This window comes from Garra rufa, chromosome 8 (assembly GCF_049309525.1).
Source record: "Garra rufa chromosome 8, GarRuf1.0, whole genome shotgun sequence".
Classification (NCBI taxonomy): Eukaryota; Metazoa; Chordata; class Actinopteri; order Cypriniformes; family Cyprinidae; genus Garra; species Garra rufa.
The window spans coordinates 25,591,260-25,615,595 of record NC_133368.1 but is presented as its reverse complement, the minus strand read 5'-3'; the positions used below and the strand labels follow the sequence as shown (position 1 = coordinate 25,615,595).

The 24,336-nt window shown below is 37.7% G+C and overlaps 1 protein-coding gene across 1 annotated transcript in view; it reads left to right on the top strand.

Annotated features, from left to right (window-relative positions):
* Nucleotides 1-24,336, top strand: part of dnah7 (dynein, axonemal, heavy chain 7) — a 96,923-nt gene that overhangs the window by 53,103 nt on the left and 19,484 nt on the right. Inside the window, exons 40-57 of the mRNA XM_073845060.1 lie at nt 568-787; nt 870-1,742; nt 2,720-2,949; nt 3,100-3,430; nt 4,850-5,196; nt 5,284-5,464; nt 11,708-11,893; nt 13,467-13,630; nt 14,140-14,294; nt 15,662-15,852; nt 17,337-17,470; nt 17,707-18,042; nt 20,993-21,119; nt 21,690-21,884; nt 22,003-22,095; nt 22,607-22,783; nt 23,631-23,792; nt 23,897-24,097. Coding sequence (XP_073701161.1) covers nt 568-787; nt 870-1,742; nt 2,720-2,949; nt 3,100-3,430; nt 4,850-5,196; nt 5,284-5,464; nt 11,708-11,893; nt 13,467-13,630; nt 14,140-14,294; nt 15,662-15,852; nt 17,337-17,470; nt 17,707-18,042; nt 20,993-21,119; nt 21,690-21,884; nt 22,003-22,095; nt 22,607-22,783; nt 23,631-23,792; nt 23,897-24,097 — 4,303 coding nt within the window. The remainder of the gene's footprint in view (nt 1-567; nt 788-869; nt 1,743-2,719; nt 2,950-3,099; nt 3,431-4,849; nt 5,197-5,283; nt 5,465-11,707; nt 11,894-13,466; nt 13,631-14,139; nt 14,295-15,661; nt 15,853-17,336; nt 17,471-17,706; nt 18,043-20,992; nt 21,120-21,689; nt 21,885-22,002; nt 22,096-22,606; nt 22,784-23,630; nt 23,793-23,896; nt 24,098-24,336) is intronic.

Sequence of the window (24,336 nt, the reverse complement as noted above, 5' to 3'; positions counted from 1 at the left end):
CAAAGAGGTCTACACAATCCCAGCTGAGGAGGAATAAGGGTCTTATCTAGCAAAACGATTGGTCATTTAAAAAAAAAAAATTGTAAATACTTTTTAACCACAAATGCTTGTTTTGCACTAGCCTGATGTTGGCGAAAGTACCGTCCCAGTGGAACAACATGGAAAGAAAGTCAAAAGTGCACATACGAAAAGCAAACCACGCATGACTTTTCCAACGTAATCATGCAATGAGTGAAGACGTGCATGCGCATCGCAGTGCTAGTGCAAGACAAGCATTTGTGGTTATAAAGCATATACATTTTTATTTTCTTTAGAAAATTACAGATTGTTTCACTAGATAAGACCCTTATTTCCTTGTCTGGGATCATGTAGAGCCCTTTGAAGCTGCATTGAAACCACAATTTGAACCTTCAACCCGTTGGCCACCATTGAAGTCCACTATATGATCCTGGAATGTTTCCCTCAAAAACCTCAGTTTCTTTTCGACTGAAGAAAGAAAGACGTGAAGTGAATCTTTAATAAATGAATTCATTATATAAATAAATTTTGTGGTTTTGCCTGCTTTAGATTTCCATTTCCCAAACCGTTTGCCAGCGTCACCTCTCAGATCATTAGTGCCACCATGTCTGTATACCAGGAGGCTACTAAGAACCTCCTACCAACACCAGCCAAGTCCCACTACCTCTTCAACCTTCGAGATTTTTCCCGTGTCATCCAGGGGATCTGCTTATCACGACCAGAGACGGCAGACGACCCTACAGCCATCAAACGCTTATGGGTGCATGAGGTAACTGCTAACATATAGTAGTTTAATAGGTCATATCATAAGTAAGAACAAGAAACTAATGTGGATCACTCCTCTCATGCAGGTCCTGAGGGTGTATTATGACCGTTTAGTGCATCCATCTGATTGTGCATGGATGGTAGGCTTCCTTCAGGAAGTTTCCAAGTCTCATCTGAAAGAAGACTTCCATCAGCTCTTCAAACATCTAGACAGTGACGCTGACGGCCGTGTAACTGAGGATGACCTTCGGAGCCTCATGTTCTGTGATTTCCATGACCCCAAGGGTGAGGACCGCAATTACCGTGAAGTGGGTGACCCCGAGAAGCTCCGTCAGGTGGTGGAGACCCATCTCGAAGAGTACAACAACATCAGCAAGGCTCCAATGAATCTTGTACTTTTCCGATTTGCCATTGAACATGTATGTCGCATCTCCCGCATTCTCAAACAGCCCCGTGGTCACGCTCTCTTAGTAGGAGTTGGAGGAAGCGGCCGACAGTCATTGACACGCTTAGCCGCCCACATGGCTGAAGCCGAACTCTTCCAGGTGGAGATCTCCAAGAGTTATGGAGCTGCAGAGTGGCGCGATGACCTCAAAGTCATCATGCAAAAATCAACATCTGGCGAAACTCATGGAGTCTTCCTTTTCACAGACACCCAGATTAAGATGGAGTCATTTTTGGAGGATGTGAGCAACCTGTTAAATACTGGCGAGGTTCCTAATCTCTTTGCTGTAGACGAGAAGCAAGAGATTTGTGAGCGCATGCGCGTCTTGGACCGCCAACGTGAACGTGATAAGCAGACAGACGGCAGCCCATTGGCGCTATTTAACATGTTTTTGGAGCGTTGCCGCAGCCAGTTGCACGTGGTACTGGCCATGAGTCCTATTGGCGATACCTTCAGAAGCCGCCTGAGACGCTTCCCTGCACTCATTAACTGCTGCACTATTGACTGGTTTCAGGTTAGTGTGAATGTGAACAGTTTTAGTATCATTATATACTATTTTTGTTTGTATTAAAATTTAGATTTTTTTTTTTTTTTAGATTTTCTGTTTTCATTTTAAGCTTAGTTTTGTAATTTTGTGCTTTTGTGGTTTTTTTTATTGTTTATTCCAGTTTTAGTTATTTAAGTAGTTCAAAATTAAACTAAACAAAAATAAAAAATGTGAAATAAAATCATACAAAAAAAAGGATAAAATAAGTTAATATAGGTTTTTTAGATTTTATTTTATTTCAATTAAAGTGTTTTTTATGGTTTTAGTTTTAGTTGACAAACATAGCACTGGTTTTGTGTTGACTTTACCTCTTCAAAATGTGATATTAATGTTAAATAAATTAAATGCCAAGTTCTGTCATTAAACTCTAGATGGTGCATGCTAATGGGTTGTGGAAACTGACGCAAACTGATAATACTCACAATGTTGAATTACTTGGTACAAGCAGATTGGTTTGTGTTGCATATGCAGCCAGTGAGCTTGCTGCTTTACATTTAAATGGCTAGTTAGCATTCACTGGAGCATTCACAGTGCATTTTCAGAGTTCCTCTTAAATCCTCCACCTCCCCAGCTCCACCTGTATAGATCTGCTACAGGTTATTATATATGCTACTTGTGCAGCAGCAGTATGTCCTCAATACTCACAGCACAGTATGTATTGGCACTAGCAAGTTTCTGTACTTGCTTTGCAGCAGCAGCAATAATCTAAAACAACAGCAATAACCAACGGCAGCAGCAATTCAGCAGCAGCGTTGCAGATCTGTTCTACCAAGACCAACTACATTAACATTGTCATATCCATTACCATGCTAAAATCTTCAAAGAGTTGTCATGATAGAACTATAATTGCTTTGAAAGATTCAATAATTATTTAATGTTTAATTTTAATTTTGCATTGTTACAGTCAAAGATTAAAAGCGTAATGAATCATTATGTTCCAAAAGAGCTGGCCAGAAGATGCGCTGCAGGCTGTGGCGTCTCGTTTCTTGGAAGACGTTGAAATGACAGACACTGCCCGTGAAGGCTGTATCAGCATGTGCAAGAGCTTTCACACATCCACCATCAATCTCTCTGCACATTTTCTTTCGGAGCTGCAACGCTACAACTATGTCACACCAACCTCCTATTTGGAGCTCATCTCTATGTTTAAGCATCTACTCCAGGGAAAAAGAACGTAAGTTCTAGTCCTATTCCTAGAGGCTTTACATTAGAATCACTGACTAATTAGGTTTGAACAAATAGGTTATGTCACATTTTTGCTTTCTATGATAAGTATAATTTATGCCAGTGATGATGATGTTGTTATTGGTCTCTGTTGTTTCAGTGAGGTCATGAAGCTAAAGAGTCGTTATGAGGTTGGTCTCGAGAAGTTGGAATCGGCTGCCACTCAGGTGTCTACAATGCAGGTAGAGCTGGAAGCCCTTCAGCCTCAGCTGCGTGTGGCCAGTAAAGAGGTAGAAGAGATGATGGTAGTCATCCAGCGAGAGTCTGTGGAGGTGTCCAAGACAGAGAAGGTGGTCCGTGTGGATGAAGCAGAGGCTAATGAGCAGGCAATGGCTGCCAAGGCCATTAAAGATGAATGTGACGCCGATCTGGCAGTTGCTGTGCCCATTCTGGAATCTGCGTTGGCTGCTTTGGACACGCTCACCCCACAGGTGGGAAGAAACTATAACCGACTAATTATTATTTATGTTGCATACAAAATGTTTATAGCGACAATGAGCTCTCGGATTTGGCCAAAGAAACACACTCTAGTATGAGTTAATTTTCTCCGTCTCTTGTTATTCCAAAACTCGTATGACATTATTTTTGCAAAAAATTGGTAACCAAACTGTTTTAGTGACCGTTGACTTCGGTTGGATGTACAAAAAAATATATGGGCCATTCTACAAAATTGGTCCAATGTCAGATTTGCAAACGTCTTGAAAAAAAGTGTATAATATCCAAGGTACACATTTCTAGTAATTGTGCAGTTAATTCTCATTTTGTAATTTCAGAAAGTTTCCGAATATTTGTCCTCTCACAGTAATAATAATTCAATTTATAAATTAGGGTTATAAGGGCTATTACGATTTTGTTTACATCTACATTGTAAAAATACATTTTAACAATATTTCAAATGTAATTTATGAGATTTGTTGTATTTTGGATCCAATTTTTCTTTGTAAAAGGCTAGAAGTTGATCATACTGATTTCAACGTTAAGGATTCATTAGTTTGAATATACATTGAACCAAAAACTATCATAACATCTTCATAATTCAGTATTTTTAATTTTATTTTTGACAAAACATCCAATGTTTCAGTATTGACTGCACATTTTCAGTAGTGACAGTAATGCTTTGGTAGCGACCACTTCACATTACAAAAATTTAACTTGCAAACTAAAAAAAAAACTACCAAAACATACTAATATACAAAAAAATTGCAAACTACTAACTACTAAAATGTAGTTTATTTCACCTAAATAAAGGATTATGTGTTCCCTTTTGTCACTACCGAAAAAATTATAGTTTATTATAGTAGTGACAGTTTTGTGGGATAACTAACGATATCACTACCGAAATGCCATCAAATGTTTTGGTAATGACAATTTTAGATACTTTTGAACCTAGCTCAAAGATGCTTATCAGAACATGGTTAGCTAGCACAGTTAGAACAGTTGTATACATACAAAAACTAAATGTTATGGTAAAAAAGTGTGCTTAATTGCAGAAAAAAGGTGTTCGGTAGTGACAATCCTTAAAGTTACACACAGATTTTTTAGACTTCTGAACACGTTTACTGTACCTCAAAATGAAGCAAACTATCTACTCACACCTTGTAGCTATGAGAGAGGGGGACACAGGAATATTTCCTGATCATAAATTTAGGGGTTTAGTTCAAATCAATCTCAGCCAATAGACTTAAACATACACTGTTTCAGTGGAAACATGACAATGCAGGACACATTTTTTACATAAAGTTTCCTAATTTATAAAGAAACTTTTAAACTTCACTTTTTATAAGAATCACTTTTTAAACTATTGCATACCACCAATATTCAATAAATCCATATTATGTCACCCTCTGTAGGATATAACTCTAGTTAAATCCATGAAGAATCCTCCAGCTGGTGTCAAGCTGGTAATGGAAGCCATCTGCATCCTAAAAGGCATAAAACCAGACCGTATCCCAGACCCCTCAGGCTCTGGCAAAAAGGTGGAGGACTTCTGGGCCCCGGCGAAAAAGCTGCTAGGAGATATGAAGTTCCTCCAGAGCCTTCATGAGTACAATAAAGACAATATTCCAGCCAGCTACATGAGCGTCATCCGCAACAAATACATTACCAACCCAGACTTTGTTCCGGAGAAGATCCGCACAGCCTCCCCTGCTGCAGAGGGGCTCTGTAAATGGGTTTGTGCCATGGACTCCTACGATAAGTAAGTTATAGCTTAACAAACTAAAGGTGTAAAAATCTGTTTTAGTAAGAGCTGTTTCATGGTGTAAACTTTTTTTTTTCTTCACAGAGTAGCAAAGGTAGTGGCCCCTAAGAAAGAGAAGTTGGCACTTGCAGAAGAGAAGCTGAAGGTGGCCATGGAGAGCCTCCAGAAGAAACAGGCTGCTTTGAAGGAGGTCCAGGACAAATTGGCCAAACTTCAGGAGACCCTGGAAGCCAACAAGAACAAAAAGGCTGACCTTGAAAATCAGGTAAGCAGAGGACAGTAGTCACAAAAGAGGCTATGCAAGACTCTGGCAATCAACCAACGGTTTGTCACTTTTCCTGAAGGCTTGCGTTATTACGCTATGTTCAACTATTTTTTGTTGACATTCTTTGTAACCTCCTCCAGTGCAGCCCAACCTGGTTAGAATGTCCGCTCTTTGCTGGAAGTTTGTTTATTTAGGAATTTAGTTTGTGTTTTTACATCAAGAGGAGTTTAGGGAATGTTTTCCTTTTCTTCTTTGTTTACTTTCCTTCAGATCATTTTTATGTTCGAACTTTGAAGTTTGAAGAGTGAAGCCTTTGTTTCTAAACCCACACAGAAAACACACAGGGGCACATGCATACACACACAGTGTTCTCATTTGTCTGTAGAGACTGCCTGTCAGTTTAGCGTGTGTTTGGGTAAACCAAGCATCACCAAGGCCCTTCTGCCGTTTTCTGCCCTATTTCACTTCCTTTCATGTTCCTTCTTCCCCCCCCCCCCCCCTTCTCTCCATGTTTGTAAATCAGGTTGTCTGTTTTCCCTATTGGAGGTTAGAAATTGTTTATGCCATGCTCTCTCAAGCATGGCCAGAATCAAGGCACTTGAATGCACTAAGGCAAACCTGTTATGCTTTTCCTGAAGCTCCACTGGAACGGTCTCTTTTAAATTGTTTTCTCACTTTGGGATACGAGTTTGAAAAAACAAGAATTATGGAGGAATTCATCTCAAAGAGGATAAAGTGTCATGCTTCCGGATGCACCGGTGTCACAAAGAATTAGTGAAGTACCATCACAGGGAGTGAATAAGATGTTTGGATTGTTCGGTGATTGTGCTGTCAGCTTCGTGCCTAAGCGCCGAACTCCCATCACTCTCTGCAAGTAGCTGTGCAGGCTCACTCTGTCATTTCAAACAAAGACAATGTTTCTCTGGTGCCAAACTGGGGTTTTAAAAATCCATTTTTCTGTGATGATGAAAGAGGGCCTGCACTAGTGGATCAGACATTCAATTAGATGCTTTATTTAGAAGGATGTTTGTGTAGTAAACATTCATTTGTGGTCACAAATGTTTTATATAAATGCAGTCATATCTGAGCGTCCTTTTCTAAACCGTGTGAATAGCTTATTATCTCCGAATACAGATGACAGCCACACTTAACCCTTATGTGTTGTTAGGGACGTTTTCGTCCACTGAGGGGTGCTGTTGAGTCTTAATTTGGCCACAACTTTTTCTCTGTTAAAGCAAATGGAATGATTTTTGGTGACTAATCTTATTTTGATACATATTTTGGGAAAATGCTTTGAAATTTTTCAAAAACTCAACAGTACACTTTGGGCAAATTTACTACCCTTTCGTTATGTTTCGTGGCTGAAAACAGCCACTACTTTAAACTGCTGTAAAAATGTATCAGATAAATATTTTTTCAATTTTTTTGGCATAAATCTATTAATCAACCTCAGTCCTGCTCAAAAATACTAAATGTTTAAAAAAAATTCAGGATTTTATCTCTTTAATTGCCAAATTCCTAAATGATGTCACTAATTTGGGGAAAAAAACCCCACAAAATTACTAATTTTAAATATAAAAGGTAATTGTGGCCTGGATTTTTTTTTACCTTTTTAACAGTCTTGGACATGTGAACGATTAGTAAGAAGATTGGCTTTCATGCATTGTTAGTTTTGGCGCAGCATCCGATTTTCTTTTTTTCTCCCTGCAACAAAAAGCTTAGTTTTACATAGAGTTCTATGGAGTATAACGACATATTATAGTGTGCGTGTGTGTATGTGTGTGTGAGCGTGTGTGAGTGTGTGAAAGTGAATGAAAGTGTGTGAAAGTGTGAGAGAGACCTTTGTGCACCTTGATACCCCTGAGAAAATCTAAATAAGCACCTCAGCTCTCAGAACGACATGGAGTAAACAAAAATAAAGAAAGCATATTTATGTATTTGTTTACCATATAGTTCTGAGAGCTGAGGTGCTTTTTTTGATTTTCTGAGGTGTATCAAGGTGCACAGAGGTCTCTCTCACACTCACAGACACTCACACACACTCTCATACACTCGCACACACTTTCACACACTCACACACGCTCACACACACATACACACACGCACACTATAATATGTCGTTATACTCCATAGAACTCTATGTAAAACTACGCTTTTTTTTGCAAAGGCCTATCTAAAGGGTTAATGGGGCCAACTGATAATCAACAGTACAATTTACAAATTTGACCCCTTCCCAACAGGAAAAACCACAAAAAATCAAGAATTCAGCATTATATGGTGTCATGGCTTTGCAATCAAAAAATGTGGTTATAATGGAAGTCAATGGGGCAAAAACAGCCACAAACAATAAATGAGGGAGAAAAAATGAAAATCTGATGCTGCGCCAAAACTAACAATGCATGAAAGCCAATGTTCTCACTAATCTTTCACATGTCCAAGACTGTTAAAAAGGTAAAAAAAAATCCAGGCCACAATTACCTTTTATATTGAAAATGAGTAATTTTGTGTTTTTTTTTTCCCAAAATCAGTGACATCATTTAGGAATTTGGCAATTAAAGAGTTAAAATCCTGAATTTTTTTTAAACATTTAGTATTTTTGAGCAGGACTGAGATTGATTAATAGATTTATGCAAAAAAATTTGAAAAAAATATTTATCTGATACATTTTTACAGCAGTTTAAAGTAGTGGCTGTTTTCAGCCACGAAACATAACGAAAGGTTGTAAATTGAAACAATGCACAAGGGTTAACCTGCTGTATCTTTGATGCCAACACCTGTTTCAGCGTGTTTTTAAATTATGCTGCTAAATGATGCTGCTTTATCTCATAAAATGGTGACATAATTAGAACTGGCCTTTAGTCAGTATTGTACACAGGGAATATGTGTTATGTACACAGTTATTTAAAAGCAGTCTCATATACTCAATGAGGCTGCATTCAGTAACATTTTTCTTTTTAAATGTATTTTTAAATGTAATTTTTTTTGTGATGGCAAAGCTGAATTTTCATCAGTCATCAGTTTTCACTACAGTCTTCAGTGTCACATGGCAAGAAATCATTCCAATATGCTGATTTTTTTGCTCAAGAAACATTTCTTATTATTATCAGTGTTGTGCTGCTTAATATTTACAGTATCTCACAAAAGTAAGTACTGTACACCCTTCACATTTTAGTATATCTTCTCAAGAGACAATACTATAGACATGAAACTTGGATATATTTTAGAGTAGTCAATGTGAAAAAAGAGAGTACACCCTAAGTGAACTTGTCCAAAGTGTCAATATTTTGTGTTAGCTCCATTGTTATCTGGCACTGTCTTAATCAACCTGGGCATGGAATTGACCAGAGCTGCACAGGTTGTTGCTGGGATCCTCTTCCATCTCCTCTATAATGACATCACAAGCAGCTGGATGTTAGAAACATGCTGCTTCACCACCTTCCGCTTGAGGATGCCCCACAGGTGCTTAATAGGGTTCAGGTCTGGAGACAAACTTGGCCATCCCATCACCTTCACCTTCAGGTTCCTCATCAAGGCAGTTGTCAACTTGGTGGTGTGTTTGGGGTCGTTATCATGTTGGAAAACTGTCGTTCGGGCTAGTTTCTGAAGGGAAGGCATCATGTTCTGCTTCAGAATGTACAGTAATAATGGAATCCATGTTTCCCTCAATAAACTGCAGCTCCCCAGTACCAGCAGCACTCATGCAGCCCCAGACCATGATGCTACCACCACCATTCTTGACTGTAGGCAAGACACAATTTTCTTGGTACTCCTCACCAGGGCATCACCACACATGCTGGACACCATCTGAGCCAAACAAGTTTATCTTATAGTCTCATTAGACCACAGGACATGGTTCCAGTAAGTCATGCTCTTGGACAGGTTGTCTTCAGCAAACTGTTTGTGGGCTTTTTTGCGAGCCAGCTTCAGATGTGGCTTCCGTCTGGGACGACGCCTATGCAACGCATGGTCTGAGCACTGACAAGCTGACCTTCTACTTCTGCAACCTTTAAAGCAATGCTGGCAACACTCATGCGTCTGTTTTTTGAAGCCAGGTTTTGCACCTGACGCACAGAACGAGTGCTCAACTTCGTTGATCGACCCTTGCAAGGCCTGTTCCGAATGGAACCCATCTTGGAAACCTCTGTATGGCCCTGACCACTGTAGTGTAACTGTAATAGCCTTGGTCATCTTTGTGGAGAGAAACAATTCTAAATCTCAAATCCTCAGACAGTTCTTTGCCATGAGATGCCATTTTGAACATCCAGCGGTCAGTATGAGAGAATTGTACTTAAAACACCAAATTTTAACTGCTCTAATACAAGATACACAACTTGGTATGGTCCTGTCAAACAGACAAAAACATAAACAAGATGAATAGGACATGTGGCTTTGCATGGTTAAACAACATACTGCTGTTATCACTTAGGGTGTACTTGCTTTTATTGCCAGCTATTTTTTTTTGGCTTTTTGCCTTTATGATAGGACAGATCACACATGACAGGAAGCGAAGTGGGAGGGAGATGGGGGGCGGGATCGGGAAAGGTCCTCGAGTTGGGATTCGAACACGGGACGCACGGAGCACAACGGTGCTGTATGTCGACGCGCTGCCCACAGGGCTATCGGCGCCGACGGTAGCAATTTTGACAATAATGACTGTATGATGAGTAATTTTCAGAGGATAGTAAATCTATACTGCTATACAAGCTGCACATTGACTACTCTAAAATATATCTAAGTTTTATTTCCATAGTATTGACCATATGCACGAATTACTTCCTTGTTTACTCAAGCCAGCTAAGTCATTTCCGGTCAACTGTACTGTGCCGTAATATGAGCGCACTTTGTTCGTTTTCTCTACATAATCCATTCACAATCGAAGAAAAGTGTTGTTTGTCTAAGAGGACCAAACGCCCATGTATACCGTTTCAAGAATGACAAATGCCAGTTTAAAAAAAAATCGCGAGTAAATCGCGGCTAAATATGCGCGAGTCATTGCTATGATTGACAGTAATAACCGGACCAAACAGCTGACAAACTGATGTCAAAAAAGAGCTTAAATGATTCAGACTTAATTCAGATAACAAAACTACAGCAGTAACAAATTTGTGTTGGTTAAATATAGGCTATTTGATAGATTTTACAGTTCAAGATAAAACTTAAAAGATGTAGTTATTCAATTTAAGAAAATATTTCAAATTCCTATCGATTCATAATTAGTGCATTTTTTTAAATTATTATAGCCTACCATAAATATTTAACGTATTTGTAGTAAACTATATATTAGTATTTACATAATTCACCCTTATAGGCTGTTTGTGTGTGAGCTTAATGACTTTCTGCACTTGCTATACTATAAAAGTAAAAGGTAAAAGTACTACAATTTATTATACTAGTATTTTATAATAAATCGAACGCAAGACGTCTTGAAAAATATAGGGAGACAGCTGCATAATAAATAATCCTCTGCTGCCATCTATTGGCTATATGGGGTAATTCCATATTAATTTAGCCAAAAATAGACGTTGTTTTCCGTGAAAAGTCATTTTTTCCGATGCCCTTTTTATGAATGAAAAGTGAGTCCTTGAAATACATTTTATTTCACAGCTGTGGAGTTAGAAAATAATAAAGGCTTTGAAATATTGCAAGATTTTAAAAATGTGTTTATGACTACGAAGGCAAGTTAGTGATTATCAAGAATACGATTAAAATGTCCTTGAAGAGAAATATGATAGCTAGCTAACGTTAGCCTAAACACGTTATGATAGTGTTTAGCTGTCAGCATTTAAATGTACAACTATGCATATAGGGTAAGTAACGTTATGGGATTGCCAGGCTCCGCATTTAAATTGTTGTTAAATAATATGAAACTGAATGTTCATGCCGCTAACATTGTTTATAATTGCAATTATAATTTTTCTCAGTTTCTGATAAGAACGAGGCACTAGATCAGTCTCAAGAGTGTCCACCTAATATATAGCACATATAAAATGAGCTTCATCGGAAGTTTACGAGCTGGCTTATCTTTATGCGGAAGTTCTAAAGAACGCTCCGTGCATAAGGTCAATTGTCCCTTGAGAAGATATACTAAAATGGTTGCTGAAATTTGAGGGGTATACTCACTTTTGCAATATACTGTATGTGTAAACTGTGATACATTTATTTGAGTATTCTCTGATAATTAAAGTAAATTAAAGTTCAAAAGAACAGCATTTATTTGAAATAAATTTTCCTTTTTTTCTGTAGGTGGATTTGTGCAGTAAAAAGCTGGAGCGTGCAGAGCAGCTCATTGGTGGGTTAGGAGGAGAGAAGACCCGGTGGAGTGAAACAGCCATCAACTTAGGTGAACTCTACAACAACCTCACCGGAGACATTCTCATCTCTGCTGCTATAGTGGCCTACCTGGGTGCCTTTACTTCCAGTTTTAGACAGGTGTGCCAACACATAAAACAGTCAATTTCTCCTGCCACATTGTTCATATCTTCAGATTTCAAAAGAGGTGCTAATTAAAATTATTTTCAAAGTGGAAAGTTATTGAGCTGAAACTAATTTAATAAACGTTTGTATTCACATATATACATACATTTTAACTCCTTAAATAGACTATTCTTAAATAGACTTGTGTTTATTTATTTTGTCGTTTGAATTGTTGGCTTATTTAAACATAAAATATGTAAAGCTTTACTGAGATAAATTTTGCAAATCATAAAAGATTTCTCCAATCCTAGACTTCAATCTGTAGTCTTTGATTGTTAGTTTGACCGACAGCTGATTAATGACTGTAGCGATCAAATTTTATCGCCAGTGTCAGAAGATTTGGTGCACAGTCCTGCAGTGTGACTTCTCCTACGATGAATATCATATTGTCTTTATTTTTCAAGACAAGCCATGATCAGAATTAACCATAGAGATTTCTTCTAACCACCATAAACTCTGGCACTTCCGGCCACCACTCATGGAATTCCTATGATATGTTATTGCCTTTGCTGCGTTAAATACCGGTTGCACCACTGCTTTCATGTAAGTGTGTGTATTGCTGCTTACACTTCTTACATCTTCTTAAATACAGCAGTATTGCCACCGTTTTCTTGCACACACCTGCTTTTAATGCGTCTTGACTGTCGTATAGTCTGACATTAATGAAAGCACCCGGCTTTAGGTGTATTTCCCTTTTGTGAGATCACACAATGCTGCAAAACTGTACTGTAAGTGAGAAAATTATTTCTCATTGATTTCATAGTAAAATTTTTATAGATTTTTTGTTAAAAGATATAGCTAAATGTTGCAAAATATTGGTAGTATTTTGCAATGTAGAACATTGAAAGACATCTGGGAGAGGGTTTGTCTGGCAGATGTGCATTTAACACATAACCTTGAGCCTTTTGGTTTTCAATTACATTTGAGTCTAAGCACTGCAACATGAGTGAAATTCATATTCATATTCAGTACAGTTTATGCGTCTCAGGTGGAACAATATTACAGTGTTTTTGATATCCTTCTATAGCTATTATTTGTACACATTTGCCCCTGTCAGCTGGTTACTCTTAACAACAGAGCAGGGTCCATAAAAAATGAATGAACTCAGTGAAAACACTTTGTACAATAGCAGGTATTGCTGTGGTGAGTTTGAAATAGCACTCAGGGAACAGGGAGTAGTTTAACTTTAATATTTCCCCCTCTGTGAAAGCAATATCTTTTCTCCCAGAAGAGGGTCTTTTTATATAAGCTTTCGTGCAGGTACATGACACACAGCTTATTACCTTTGTGTGCAGTAAGTCTTTATTAGATTTAAACCGAAAACAAAGATATCGGAACGATAATAGTACTGTACACAATACCAGTATTAGGTTGAAACTATCAGATGAGGTTGAATCTATGGATCTGTGTCTTCAAATAGGATTAAAACTACATTTCTCAGTAGGCCCATCAGTTTCTAGATTAAAATGTCTATAGCAGCTGTGATCATGTTGTCCTTCTTAAAGCCATGTGTATGTTTCTGACACAGCGAGCTACAGAGGAGTGGATTGACATGTGTAAGACAAGAGGAATTCCCTGCTCCAAAAACATGTCACTGATGAATTCTTTGGGTGAGCCGGTGAAAATCCGCAGCTGGACCATTGCTGGCCTCCCTTCAGACAGTTTCTCCGTTGACAACGGCATCATCATCTCGTGAGAGTTTTTTGCCGATATTTCTTCAAGTTTGACCATTTTAGACTTTAGCTTGTTTTAGATATGATATTATGAAGTAGATTTTGAAATACTTTTTTGTTGTTTTAATTGTAAGGAAAAATTAAGGTTTAAGAAACCATAATGTCACTATTTGACGTCAATTTGACATTGACTTAACATTGGATTTTGGTTACAAAACAAAAAATATATTTTACATTATATATTATAATTAATTATTAGCATGACTATATTGCTGTAACAGATTAATACAGAATTACAACCAACTTTTAGACACACTGTTATTAAATACTACTATTTAACAATAGTAGTGACTTTTAAAAGATTTACTGGGTAAAGGAAAACCATAAGAGCAGAATTAAAACATATAAAACATGTATTCCTGAATACATGACCTGAGCTATTAGAAATTTTAAATGATGGAGATGATTTGTCATGGCCAGGAAGCTCTTGTTTGTGAAGGATTCTTGAGATTTTCTTGTTGTCTGCAGTAATGCGAGGAGGTGGCCCCTAATGATTGATCCTCAGGGCCAGGCCAACAAGTGGCTGAAGAACATGGAGAAATCCAACAGTCTCCATGTCATCAAGCTCAGTGATGCTGACTTTGTACGCACATTAGAAAACTGCATCCAATTTGGCACTCCAGGTAAGAAACACTGACAACTTTTAAACTTATGATGACAGCAGTATTCGGAAAATACAAATAAAGCTTAATTTCATAATACTCTTAAAGGATTAGTTCACTTCCAGGACAAAAATGTACAGATAATGTACTCAGCCCCTTGTCATCCAAGATGTTCATGTCTTTTTTTTCTTCAGTCGATAAGAAATTATGGATTTCAGGAATTATCGCTATGTAGTGGATATCAACAGTGCCCCAAAGTTTGAACTTCCAAAATGCAGTATCAAAGGGCCCTAAACGATCCCAGTCGAGGAAGAAGGGTCTTATCTAGCAAAACAATCGGTTGTTTTCTAAAACAAATTGACAATTTAAATGCTTGTCTTGTCTCACCTCTGAGATGCGCATGCATAGTCTGTGTGATCTAGGTCAGCACAGTTTCGAAAATAACCAATCTTTCGATAGATAAGACCCTTTTTCCTCTGCTGGAATCGTTTAGAGCTCTTTGATGCTGCGTTTAAACTGCATTTTGGAAGTTCAAACTTCGGGGCACCATTGAAGTCCACTATATGGAGATAATTCCTGAAATGTTTTCTTTAAAAAACATAATTTCTTATCGACTGAAGAAAGAAAGACATGAACATCTTGGATGACAAGGGGGTGAGTACATTATCTGTAAATTTTTGTTCTGGAAGTGAACTAATCCTTTAATATTACTGCTCAGATCAAACCCATTTTTCCAGTTTGATCAAATCAATCTTAAAAATAAATGAAGGAATAAACAACAAAAATCATGTGCAATACCAGTATTTCTCCCCAGGGGTCCCCCTCCACCATGAAAAACAGGCACACGTCACAGATCCAAACCAGTGAATGTTACCTGTTGATAAATGCACACATTGTGTCTCTTTCCCTGGAGCAGCATAGTTGCTTCTTGTACATTACACATTTAGCCTGAAAGCAAAATTTCCGTCTAATTTTACACTCACAAACGAAGGCCCAGGGGTGGACCCAAAATGCAACATGAGACACGCAAATGAGCCGAGTAATCTGTCCTTAGGTGCCTGTGTCTTCCATCCTCAGCTCCTCCTCATCAGTGTTGCACTGGGATGAAAGGCAGCTTGCATAGGCAGGCCAGTGCTTAGCTGTCTTATGTGGATTGTGTTGTTACCGTTCTCCCCTAGGAGTTGCATTGAGTTTATTTATTAATTTCTTTGTTGTTGTTGTTGTTGTTGTTGTTGTTTATCTGCTGCACTCCTTCAGTTCTCACTTCTACTACCTGACTATTTTTGTTGAGGGTAGTTAAGAAAATGCTTCTGCAGCTTTATGTCTTTTATTTTGTTGCAATTTTTGGTTTGATTTAACTGTAATTATTCATCCCTTGTGTATTATAGTGTTGCTGGAGAATGTTGGGGAAGAACTGGACCCCATACTTGAGCCGCTGCTGCTGAAACAGACTTTTAAACAGGGTGGAAGTGTCTGCATCCGGCTGGGCGATTCCACTATTGAATATGCTCCAGATTTCCGGTTTTACATAACAACCAAGTTACGAAATCCGCACTATTTACCAGAGGTCTCTGTCAAGGTGAGTCTGTTTTACTGGTGAGGTCACACACAGATACGCTCATGCATAAACACGATTTTTTTCTGCTTCTAAATAAGGTCATATAAAATGTATCATCTAAATGTAAGCATGATGTTAGTCATACTGTTTCAAACATGTAAGTAATCAAAAACTCCTAAGCACACGCTTACTGACATGTCTATATGGGCTGGATGAATAGAGCCAGATTGCTACACTGAACCAGAATGTACGCTATCTTTCAAACGTTTGTGGTTGATCAGGTTTCTTAAAGAGATAGTTCACCCAAAAATGAAAATTGCCCCATTATTAACTCACCCTCAAGCCTCCTAGGTTTATATGATTTTTTTCTTTCAGACAAAGACAATTGGAGTTATATTAAAAAAATGTCCTGGCTCTTCCAAGCTTTATAATGGCAGTAAATGGGTGTTGAGATTGCCTTAGTCTAAAAGAAGAAAGTTATATACACTAAATTTTAAAATATAATGTATTTCTTTGATGGCACAGCCATTGTTTTAGCAGCCATTGTCTCAGTGTCACATCCTTCAGAAATCACTTTAAAGGATTAGTTTACTTTCAGAACAAAAATTAACAGATAATGTACTCACTCCCTTGTCATCCAAGATGTTCATGTCTTTCTTTCTTCAGTCATAAAGAAATTGTTTTTTGAGGAAAACATTTCAGGATTTCTCCCCATATAATGGATATGTGTGGTGCCTCCAAGTTTGAACTTCCAAAATGCAGTTAAATGCCATTTCAAAGGGCTCTAAACGACCCCAGCCGAGGAAGAAGGGTCTAATCTAGCGAAACGATAAATTATTTTTTAAACAAATTGATAATTTATATACTTTTTAACCTCAAATGCTCATCTTGTTTCATCTCTGCGCAATAGTCTGTGTAATCCGGGTTAATACAGTTAGGGTATGTCGAAAAACTCCCATCTTGTTTTCGTCTTCAACTTCAAAATCGTCCTACAACGTTGTTTTACCTTTTTTTGTAAAGGGCGTTTGATCTTCTTTGTAAACACTGAGTCTGTACTTCTGTAGCAATGTAGGACGATTTCAAATTTTGGGAAGAAAACGAGATGGGAGTTTTTAACATACCCTTGACCCGGATCACAAAGACTACGCATGTGCATCGCAGACATGAGACGAGATGAGCATTTGAGGTTAAAAAGTGTATAAATTGTCAATTTTTTCCAAAAATAACCGATCGTTTCGCTAGATAAGACCCTTCTACCTCGGCAGGGATTGTTTAGAGCTCTTTGAAGAAATATTAGGTCTGATATTAGCAAGCAGTCACAAAATCTTGGAGGATATCATTTATGTTAGTTCTGTGGTTGGTTATGCCATATTCACAAAGTGAATCTGTGAGCTTGAAAAAGAGCTCTTGCAAATTATAAACACAAGGGTCTGTTCTTATTAAAAGTAGGATTCTAAGAACAGCTGCCGCCAGCACTGTCAGTGTTTTGCTCCTGTTCTGTTCAGGTGACCCTGCTGAACTTCATGATCACCCCAGAGGGGATGCAAGACCAGCTGCTGGGCATTGTGGTGGCCAGAGAGAGACCTGACCTTGAAGAGGAGAAACAAGCCCTCATCGTACAGGGGGCTGAGAACAAGAGGTACCACCCAGAAACACAATTAACCTGACAGTTTAGTCCTGTGGGTTCCTCACTTAAAATATTGTCTCTAAAAGCAAGACAAGTCGAATCCTTCAGTAAATAATTATCTCCTTATGAAGTGAGGGCAAAGAGCAGCATGCTCTCTCAGTGCAGTCATGTAAAAAAAAAAAACTGAAAAGGTATCGTACGTTTGTGTGTGTTTAACCATGTACTTTCACACTCTCTTTTCTTTGTAGACAACTAAAAGAAATAGAGGATAAAATCTTAGAAGTGCTCTCTGCCTCCGAGGGAAACATTTTAGAAGATGAAACTGCTGTTCAGATTCTCTCATCTTCTAAGGTTCTGGCCAATGAGATCTCTGAGAAACAGGCCATTGCTGAAGTTACTGAGCTGAAGATTGATCAGACACGCTTGGGCTACACCCCCATTGCTATCCACTCTGCAATTTTGTTTTTCTCCATCGCTGATCTGGCCAACATCGAGCCCATGTATCAGTACTCTCTAACCTGGTTCATCAACCTCTTCATCATGTCCATTGATAATTCTCAAAAAAGTGACATTCTTGAACAAAGGTATGCTGTCACTGCAGATAATATATTTCATAAATTGTGTATATTATGGTCATTTCATATGGAAGCCAGTTTCTGCCACTGAATAAAAAATAAAAAAGGTGATTTTTTTTTTCTCAGAATTGCATGATGCAAACTTGCAATTCTAACTTTTTTTCCTCAGAATTGTGAGATATGAACTCAGAATTGCGTGATATAAATTCGCAATTGCAAGTTATAAAGTAAGAACTGCGAGGTATAAACTGACAATTCTGACTTTTTTCTGAGAGTTGCATGTTAATATCTTGAAATTGGGACTTTTTTTACATGTAATTTATTAAGTTTGAATTGTGAAATATAAACAGTTCTGAGAACATATCAGTTATATCAATCTCTCAAAATTGTGACAAAAAAGTCAGAGTTGGAATAAAGCAGCTCACATATGTGAGAAAAAAAAGTCTGAATTTTGTTTTTTACTTTATCTAACTTTATTTCTTGCAATTGACTCAATTCTAAAAAGAATGTCAGAATTGTGCCTCACAATTCTCACAATATCTCACAATTCTGACTTTACAACTCACAATTGCAAGTTTATATCATGAAATTCTCCGAAAAAAAGTCAGAATTGTTAGTTTATATCACACAAGTCAAACTTGTGACTATATCTCGCTATTCTGACTTTGTAACTTGCAACTGCGAGTTTATTGGATGCAATTCTGAGACAAAAGTCAGACTTGTGACTTTATACCTTGCAATTCTGACTTTATAACTCGTAATTGCGAGTTTATTTGACGCAGTTCTGAGAAAAAGTCAGACTTGTGACTTTATACCTCACAATTCAGTTTTTATCACGCAATTCTGACTTTATAACTCACAATTGAGATTTAATATCACACAATTCTTACTTTATAACTCACAATTGCGAGTTTATATCACACAATTCGGACTTTATAACTCACAATTGAGAGTTTATATCACACAATTCTGACTTTATAACTCACAATTGCAATCATATCACGCATTTCTGAATTTAGAACTCATAATTGCGAGTTTATATCACGCAATTCTGAGAATAAAGTCAGAATTGTGAGACAAAAAGTCGCAATAACATATTTTATTCAGTGGCAGAAACAGCATTCCATAATTTCATGTGCTACATCACAGTTGTGGCATGCTTCAAAAAGTCAAACTTACAGCTACAAGGTACTTTAAATAGCTCATATTGAGACTTAAAAGGATAGTTAAAGATCACTCAAATTAAAGGTCTATCATAATTTACGCACTTTTACTGTATGTCATTCCAAACTTCTATTTTATTTCTTTTGTGGAACACAGAATGCATTTTTTTTTGTTATGTTTTTTTGTCCATACAATGAATGTTAGTGGGGGTTTAGTGTTGTTTTGGACCCCACTGACTTTCAATGTATGGACAAAAAAATCATCTTTTTTGCTCAACAGGTGAAAGAAGGTCTTACAAGTTTTGAAATGACGTTAAGGCTAAGCAAATGAAAACAAAACGTTAATTTTTAAGTCAACCATCCATTTGTTTTGTGGTATTCTGTATATCTAGCATGGGGAAGTTTTTTTTTTTTTTCAGCACTGTCTTACTAGGGCAGTATGGTGTTCTGATGTGAGTTTGATAGCTGAGAGCTGTGGGAATGCTATGACACTTCAGCCCAGGGCAGAATCCTCTGGTTAAAAGAACACAGTGCCAATTCTCTAGAGGACAGAGACACCAAAACCAGATCTCTAAAACTTAAGAGAGTGCCTTTTAAAACTCTTCTACAGTAGCAGCAAATGTGTATTTAATACTTTACTGTGTTAAAGTATTAAGTGTGTTTATTTAAAGTGACATTAACCAAAAAAAAAACTATAGTTTAGTAATTCTCAACGTGGTAGTTTTCAATCTTTTTGACTCCAGGGCACCCCACTGTTAATATTTGAAGGACCCATGACTTTTCCATTTTTTGTGATTTATTGCAGTGTTTTTCAACCTTTTTTGAGCCAAGGTACATTTTTAATTGAAAAAAATCAAAAGGCACACCAACAATCAAAACTGTAAAAAAAAAAAAAAAAAAAAAAAAACTCTGTAGCCTATATTAACAATACACAGCCATTTTTATCGAAGTGTCTTGAACAGGAATCAAATAAACACAAAGAAAAAAGTATTTTATGATTTTTCACATTTCTTCTTCTTTCAAATAAAAAGTGCAATTAACAATATACAGTCATTCTTATCAAAGTGTCTCGAATAGGAATCAAATAAACACAATCTTTTTTGATCTTTCATATTTTTACCTACTCAGTGTGAAACCTGGGCCTGTTTGGATGAACTAAGAGCTGATATCCTGGCAGGAATTGAAGAAAGACACACACGAAGCTCTTCCTCAACAGCTCTTAGTCTCTCTCTGTTTTTAGTTTTTATAGCAGTCAGGGTTGAGAAGCTCACTAGTGTCACTAGTCTCACCGGTGTTACTAGACAGCGCAGACGCTCGACAATGGCATATTATTCGCAGACAATAACTTATTAGTTTTCAAAAAATGTTTTAGACCAATTAGGTGAAATTGAATAATTTCCCACGGCACACCTGGCGATCTCTCACAGCACACTAGTGTACCGCGGCACAGTGGTTGAAAAACACTGATTTATTGGATAAGGATTTTCATTTTTCATTTCTTTCCACAATTTTTATCCAATATTTTAGAGCTTGCCATAACCAGAAAATTAAAATTAATCCATCCATAATTAATTAATCCATCTTAATTAAAATGCAAAAGCACAGAAACTGACAACATATTTTTATGTTAATTTATTTCTATTATCTATAGCATGTAACAAATATACATAAAAGTAGTCTTAAAGGTGAGCCCGTAACTTTTCAGAGGCATGTGTATTACAGGTTCAGTTTCAGATGCTTTCAAAATGATTCTCAATGAACTGATTTCTGCACCAATGCTTTCTCTGTGTATTTAGACTCCAGATTCTGAAGGACTATTTCACGTACTCGCTTTACGTCAACGTATGTCGCTCTTTGTTCGAGAAGGACAAACTCCTCTTCTCCTTCTGCCTCAATGTCAACCTGCTCAAACACAACAAGCTTGTGAGTAACTGCTTCCACTCGCACACAGCTGTGATTTATTGAATCAATAAGCTAAGGCAAGATAGTACTTCATCTGATAAATAATAGTAGGAATACTCTCACACACAAGGCCTCTTAAGGTTAATGACTTGCATGCATCAGTCTGACAATGTTTATATCATCCCAGTTTCAAATGATCCTGCAACATTTGTCCACATAAACACAAGTTTAACCAATTTCAATCGAAGTTTAAGTGATTTATAATCTGTTCTTCACACTGGCTCTCCATGCTTGAGTTGTTACTCAAGTTGCAAGTGTCTATCTTCCATTTATTGTACTGTCAGTAGTTTTGTGAGCTCCTGAATCAAGTGGTGTGGGGGCAATGCACCAGTGCATTTATTTTCATAGACTTTGGCTTTTCTGGCGGCGACTTTAAGGCTCATTCATTGTTGCTCTGTTCTTTGGAGTATTTAATCAAGCACAGGTGCTGAAAAACAAACTGTGTGTAAACTCAGTAATGGAGAATTTTCATTGCAGATTGCATTGCATAAACAACTTTCTATTACAACCTTCTGTTCCTTTCTTATTCAGGTGGATGAGAAAGAATGGCGTTTTCTCCTGACAGGCGGTGTGGGTCTGGATAACCCTCATTCGAACCCCTGCACCTGGTTGCCTAAGACATCCTGGGATGAGATCTGTCGATTGGATGAGATGGAGCTCTTTAAAGGCCTGCGGAAAGACCTGGCTCGACTCCGGGAGGGCTGGAAAGAGGTTTACGATAGCAAGGTGCCATTGAGATTAAGCACACACTGTTTCTTTCCTGCTCAGCGGTGTGAAATGGACAGGGGAAGTATGAAAGGAACACCAGATTTTTCATTTTATGGTCTGTGTGTGTGTTCGGCAGGACCCCCATCACACTGCTTTCCCTTCAGAGTGGCAAGAGAAACTAGGACAGTTCCAAAGGATGCTGGTTATAAGATGCTTACGGCCAGACAAGGTAAGGATGTTTCTATCAAGGTTATTAATACACCTTGGAGTGGATCAGGAAATAAAACGGTCTGGAATTCTGTCTAAAATTTAACTATTAACCAATTATACATCAGAAGGACTTATATGTAACAATTCAAAAGTCTGAGGTGAGATTTTATTTTTTAAAAGATATTAATACTTTTATTCAGCAAGGATGCATTAAGTTGATTTCTCTTGAACTTTCAGTTCAGTAAAGAAACCTGAAAAACCCATTTCTAGAAAAAAAAACCCCAGCATAACAATAATTTAAAAATGATTTCTTGAATGACAGCTTTGCCATCACACAAAACAGTGATCTTAAATTGCAATATGTCAGAATATTTTTCTTTTTTCACTTTTTTTTTTTATCAAATAAATGCAGCGTTTGTGATCATAAAAGGCCCCAAACAGTAGTGTTTGTTAGATGTAATACTGTGTAGTATAAATGAACTCTGTAAAAATTCACATTAAGACTTAGACCTTGTGTCTGCCCATCACAGATTGTTCCAATGGTTCAAGAGTTTGTGTCAGACAACTTGGGCCAGCAGTTTATTGAGGTGCCGCCCTTTAATTTAGCTGCAGCTTTCGCCGACAGTCACTGCTGTACTCCACTTATCTTTATCCTCTCTCCGGGATCAGACCCCATGGCAGCACTGCTCAAGTTTGGTGAGGAACAGGTATGGACAATTAAGGATATTACATTTTTATAGATTTTTGTACTGTAAATTCTTTAAAGAGGACATTGGATGCAGAATTTCACTTTTACATGGTGTTTTCATATAAATGTATGTTAGCAATGTGTGGACACAACCACCCTACAGTAAAAAGAAATATTCATTTACAAAAAAACTAGTTTAATAATCAAGCCATTTTGATTTTCTGAGCAATATGACGTCATATTGTGCAAGCACCACCCACGGCTGCTGACGGACTGTCCTTTATTAGCATATCTTCACCCTGTCTGCCATTTTCTTCTTACTCAAGCAGCTGTAGTGACAAAAATGTCTTGTAAGCAGTGCAGGTGCTTTGTAGTTGAATGTGAAAGTAAACATTAGAGTCTTCATTTTCTCTCAACATCAGAGCCACTGATGACGCAGTGGATTTGTTCATTTTTGATAAAAATGCATCACCGAATACACCTAAACGTGTTTGTCTGCACAAATAATTTTAATAAATTTTCTAAACAAATGACAATTTAAGGCAGGTTTTGCTAAAAAAATTCAAATTTAAGGATTATTTGCCAGTGGCCTTTCCTCTTCCATTAAAGAGAGGAGTTGGGTGAGCAGAGCTCATTATCATTAAAAAGACAAGCACCAAAACAGGTCGCTGTGAACAGAGCTGTTTTTCACAAGGAAAAAACTCTTTTAACCAAAGTATGTTGAAGAGATTTCATTAAGACCCTAAAGAATCATACCAACTTGTGAAAAGATGGCCCCTTTAAGGGTTTTGGTTTGTTATGGATGCTGTCTTGTGTAATGGATGATGCTCTTATTGTTAACACACCATGTCTGCCTTGTTGTTCAGGGTTTCACAGGCAACAGACTGACTTCCCTGTCTCTGGGACAAGGTCAGGGCCCCATCGCCATGAGCATGATTGAAACTGGTGTCAGGGAGGGAACCTGGGTGGTTTTACAGAACTGCCACCTGGCCACCTCTTGGATGTCCACCCTTGAGCGTGTTTGTGAGGTAGTACCTATAGATCTGGTAGCTGTTCATAGTGAACACATTCATGTCTACAACATAAATCAAAGTCCACCAGTGGAAATTCTCTAAAGTACAACTTTCTGCAGGAGCTGAATCCAGATACCACTCACCCAGATTTCCGCTTGTGGCTGACCAGTTACCCCTCTCCCAACTTTCCCGTGGCTGTACTGCAAAACGGAGTCAAAATGACCAATGAGGCTCCCAAGGGGCTACGCTCCAACATCATTCGTTCTTTCTACATGGACCCCATATCTGACCCTGAGTTCTTTGACAGTAGCTCAAAACCAGTAGGTCTTTCACAGAGAGAACTTAAGGTTGCTGTCAATAGGGGCTTTCACACCGGATGAACCTTTTCATAGTTCCTAGAATTATTGGTGGAAGTTCCCGCTAGGAACTAGGAACGTATTTAGTTCTACACTGTAAACAAAATCTGTAGAAATTACAGTATTACTGGCAGCTGGTTGCCAGTAACTTACTGTAGATTTTAATTTATGCTATTTACTGGCAACAGTTTGTTCAAAGTTAA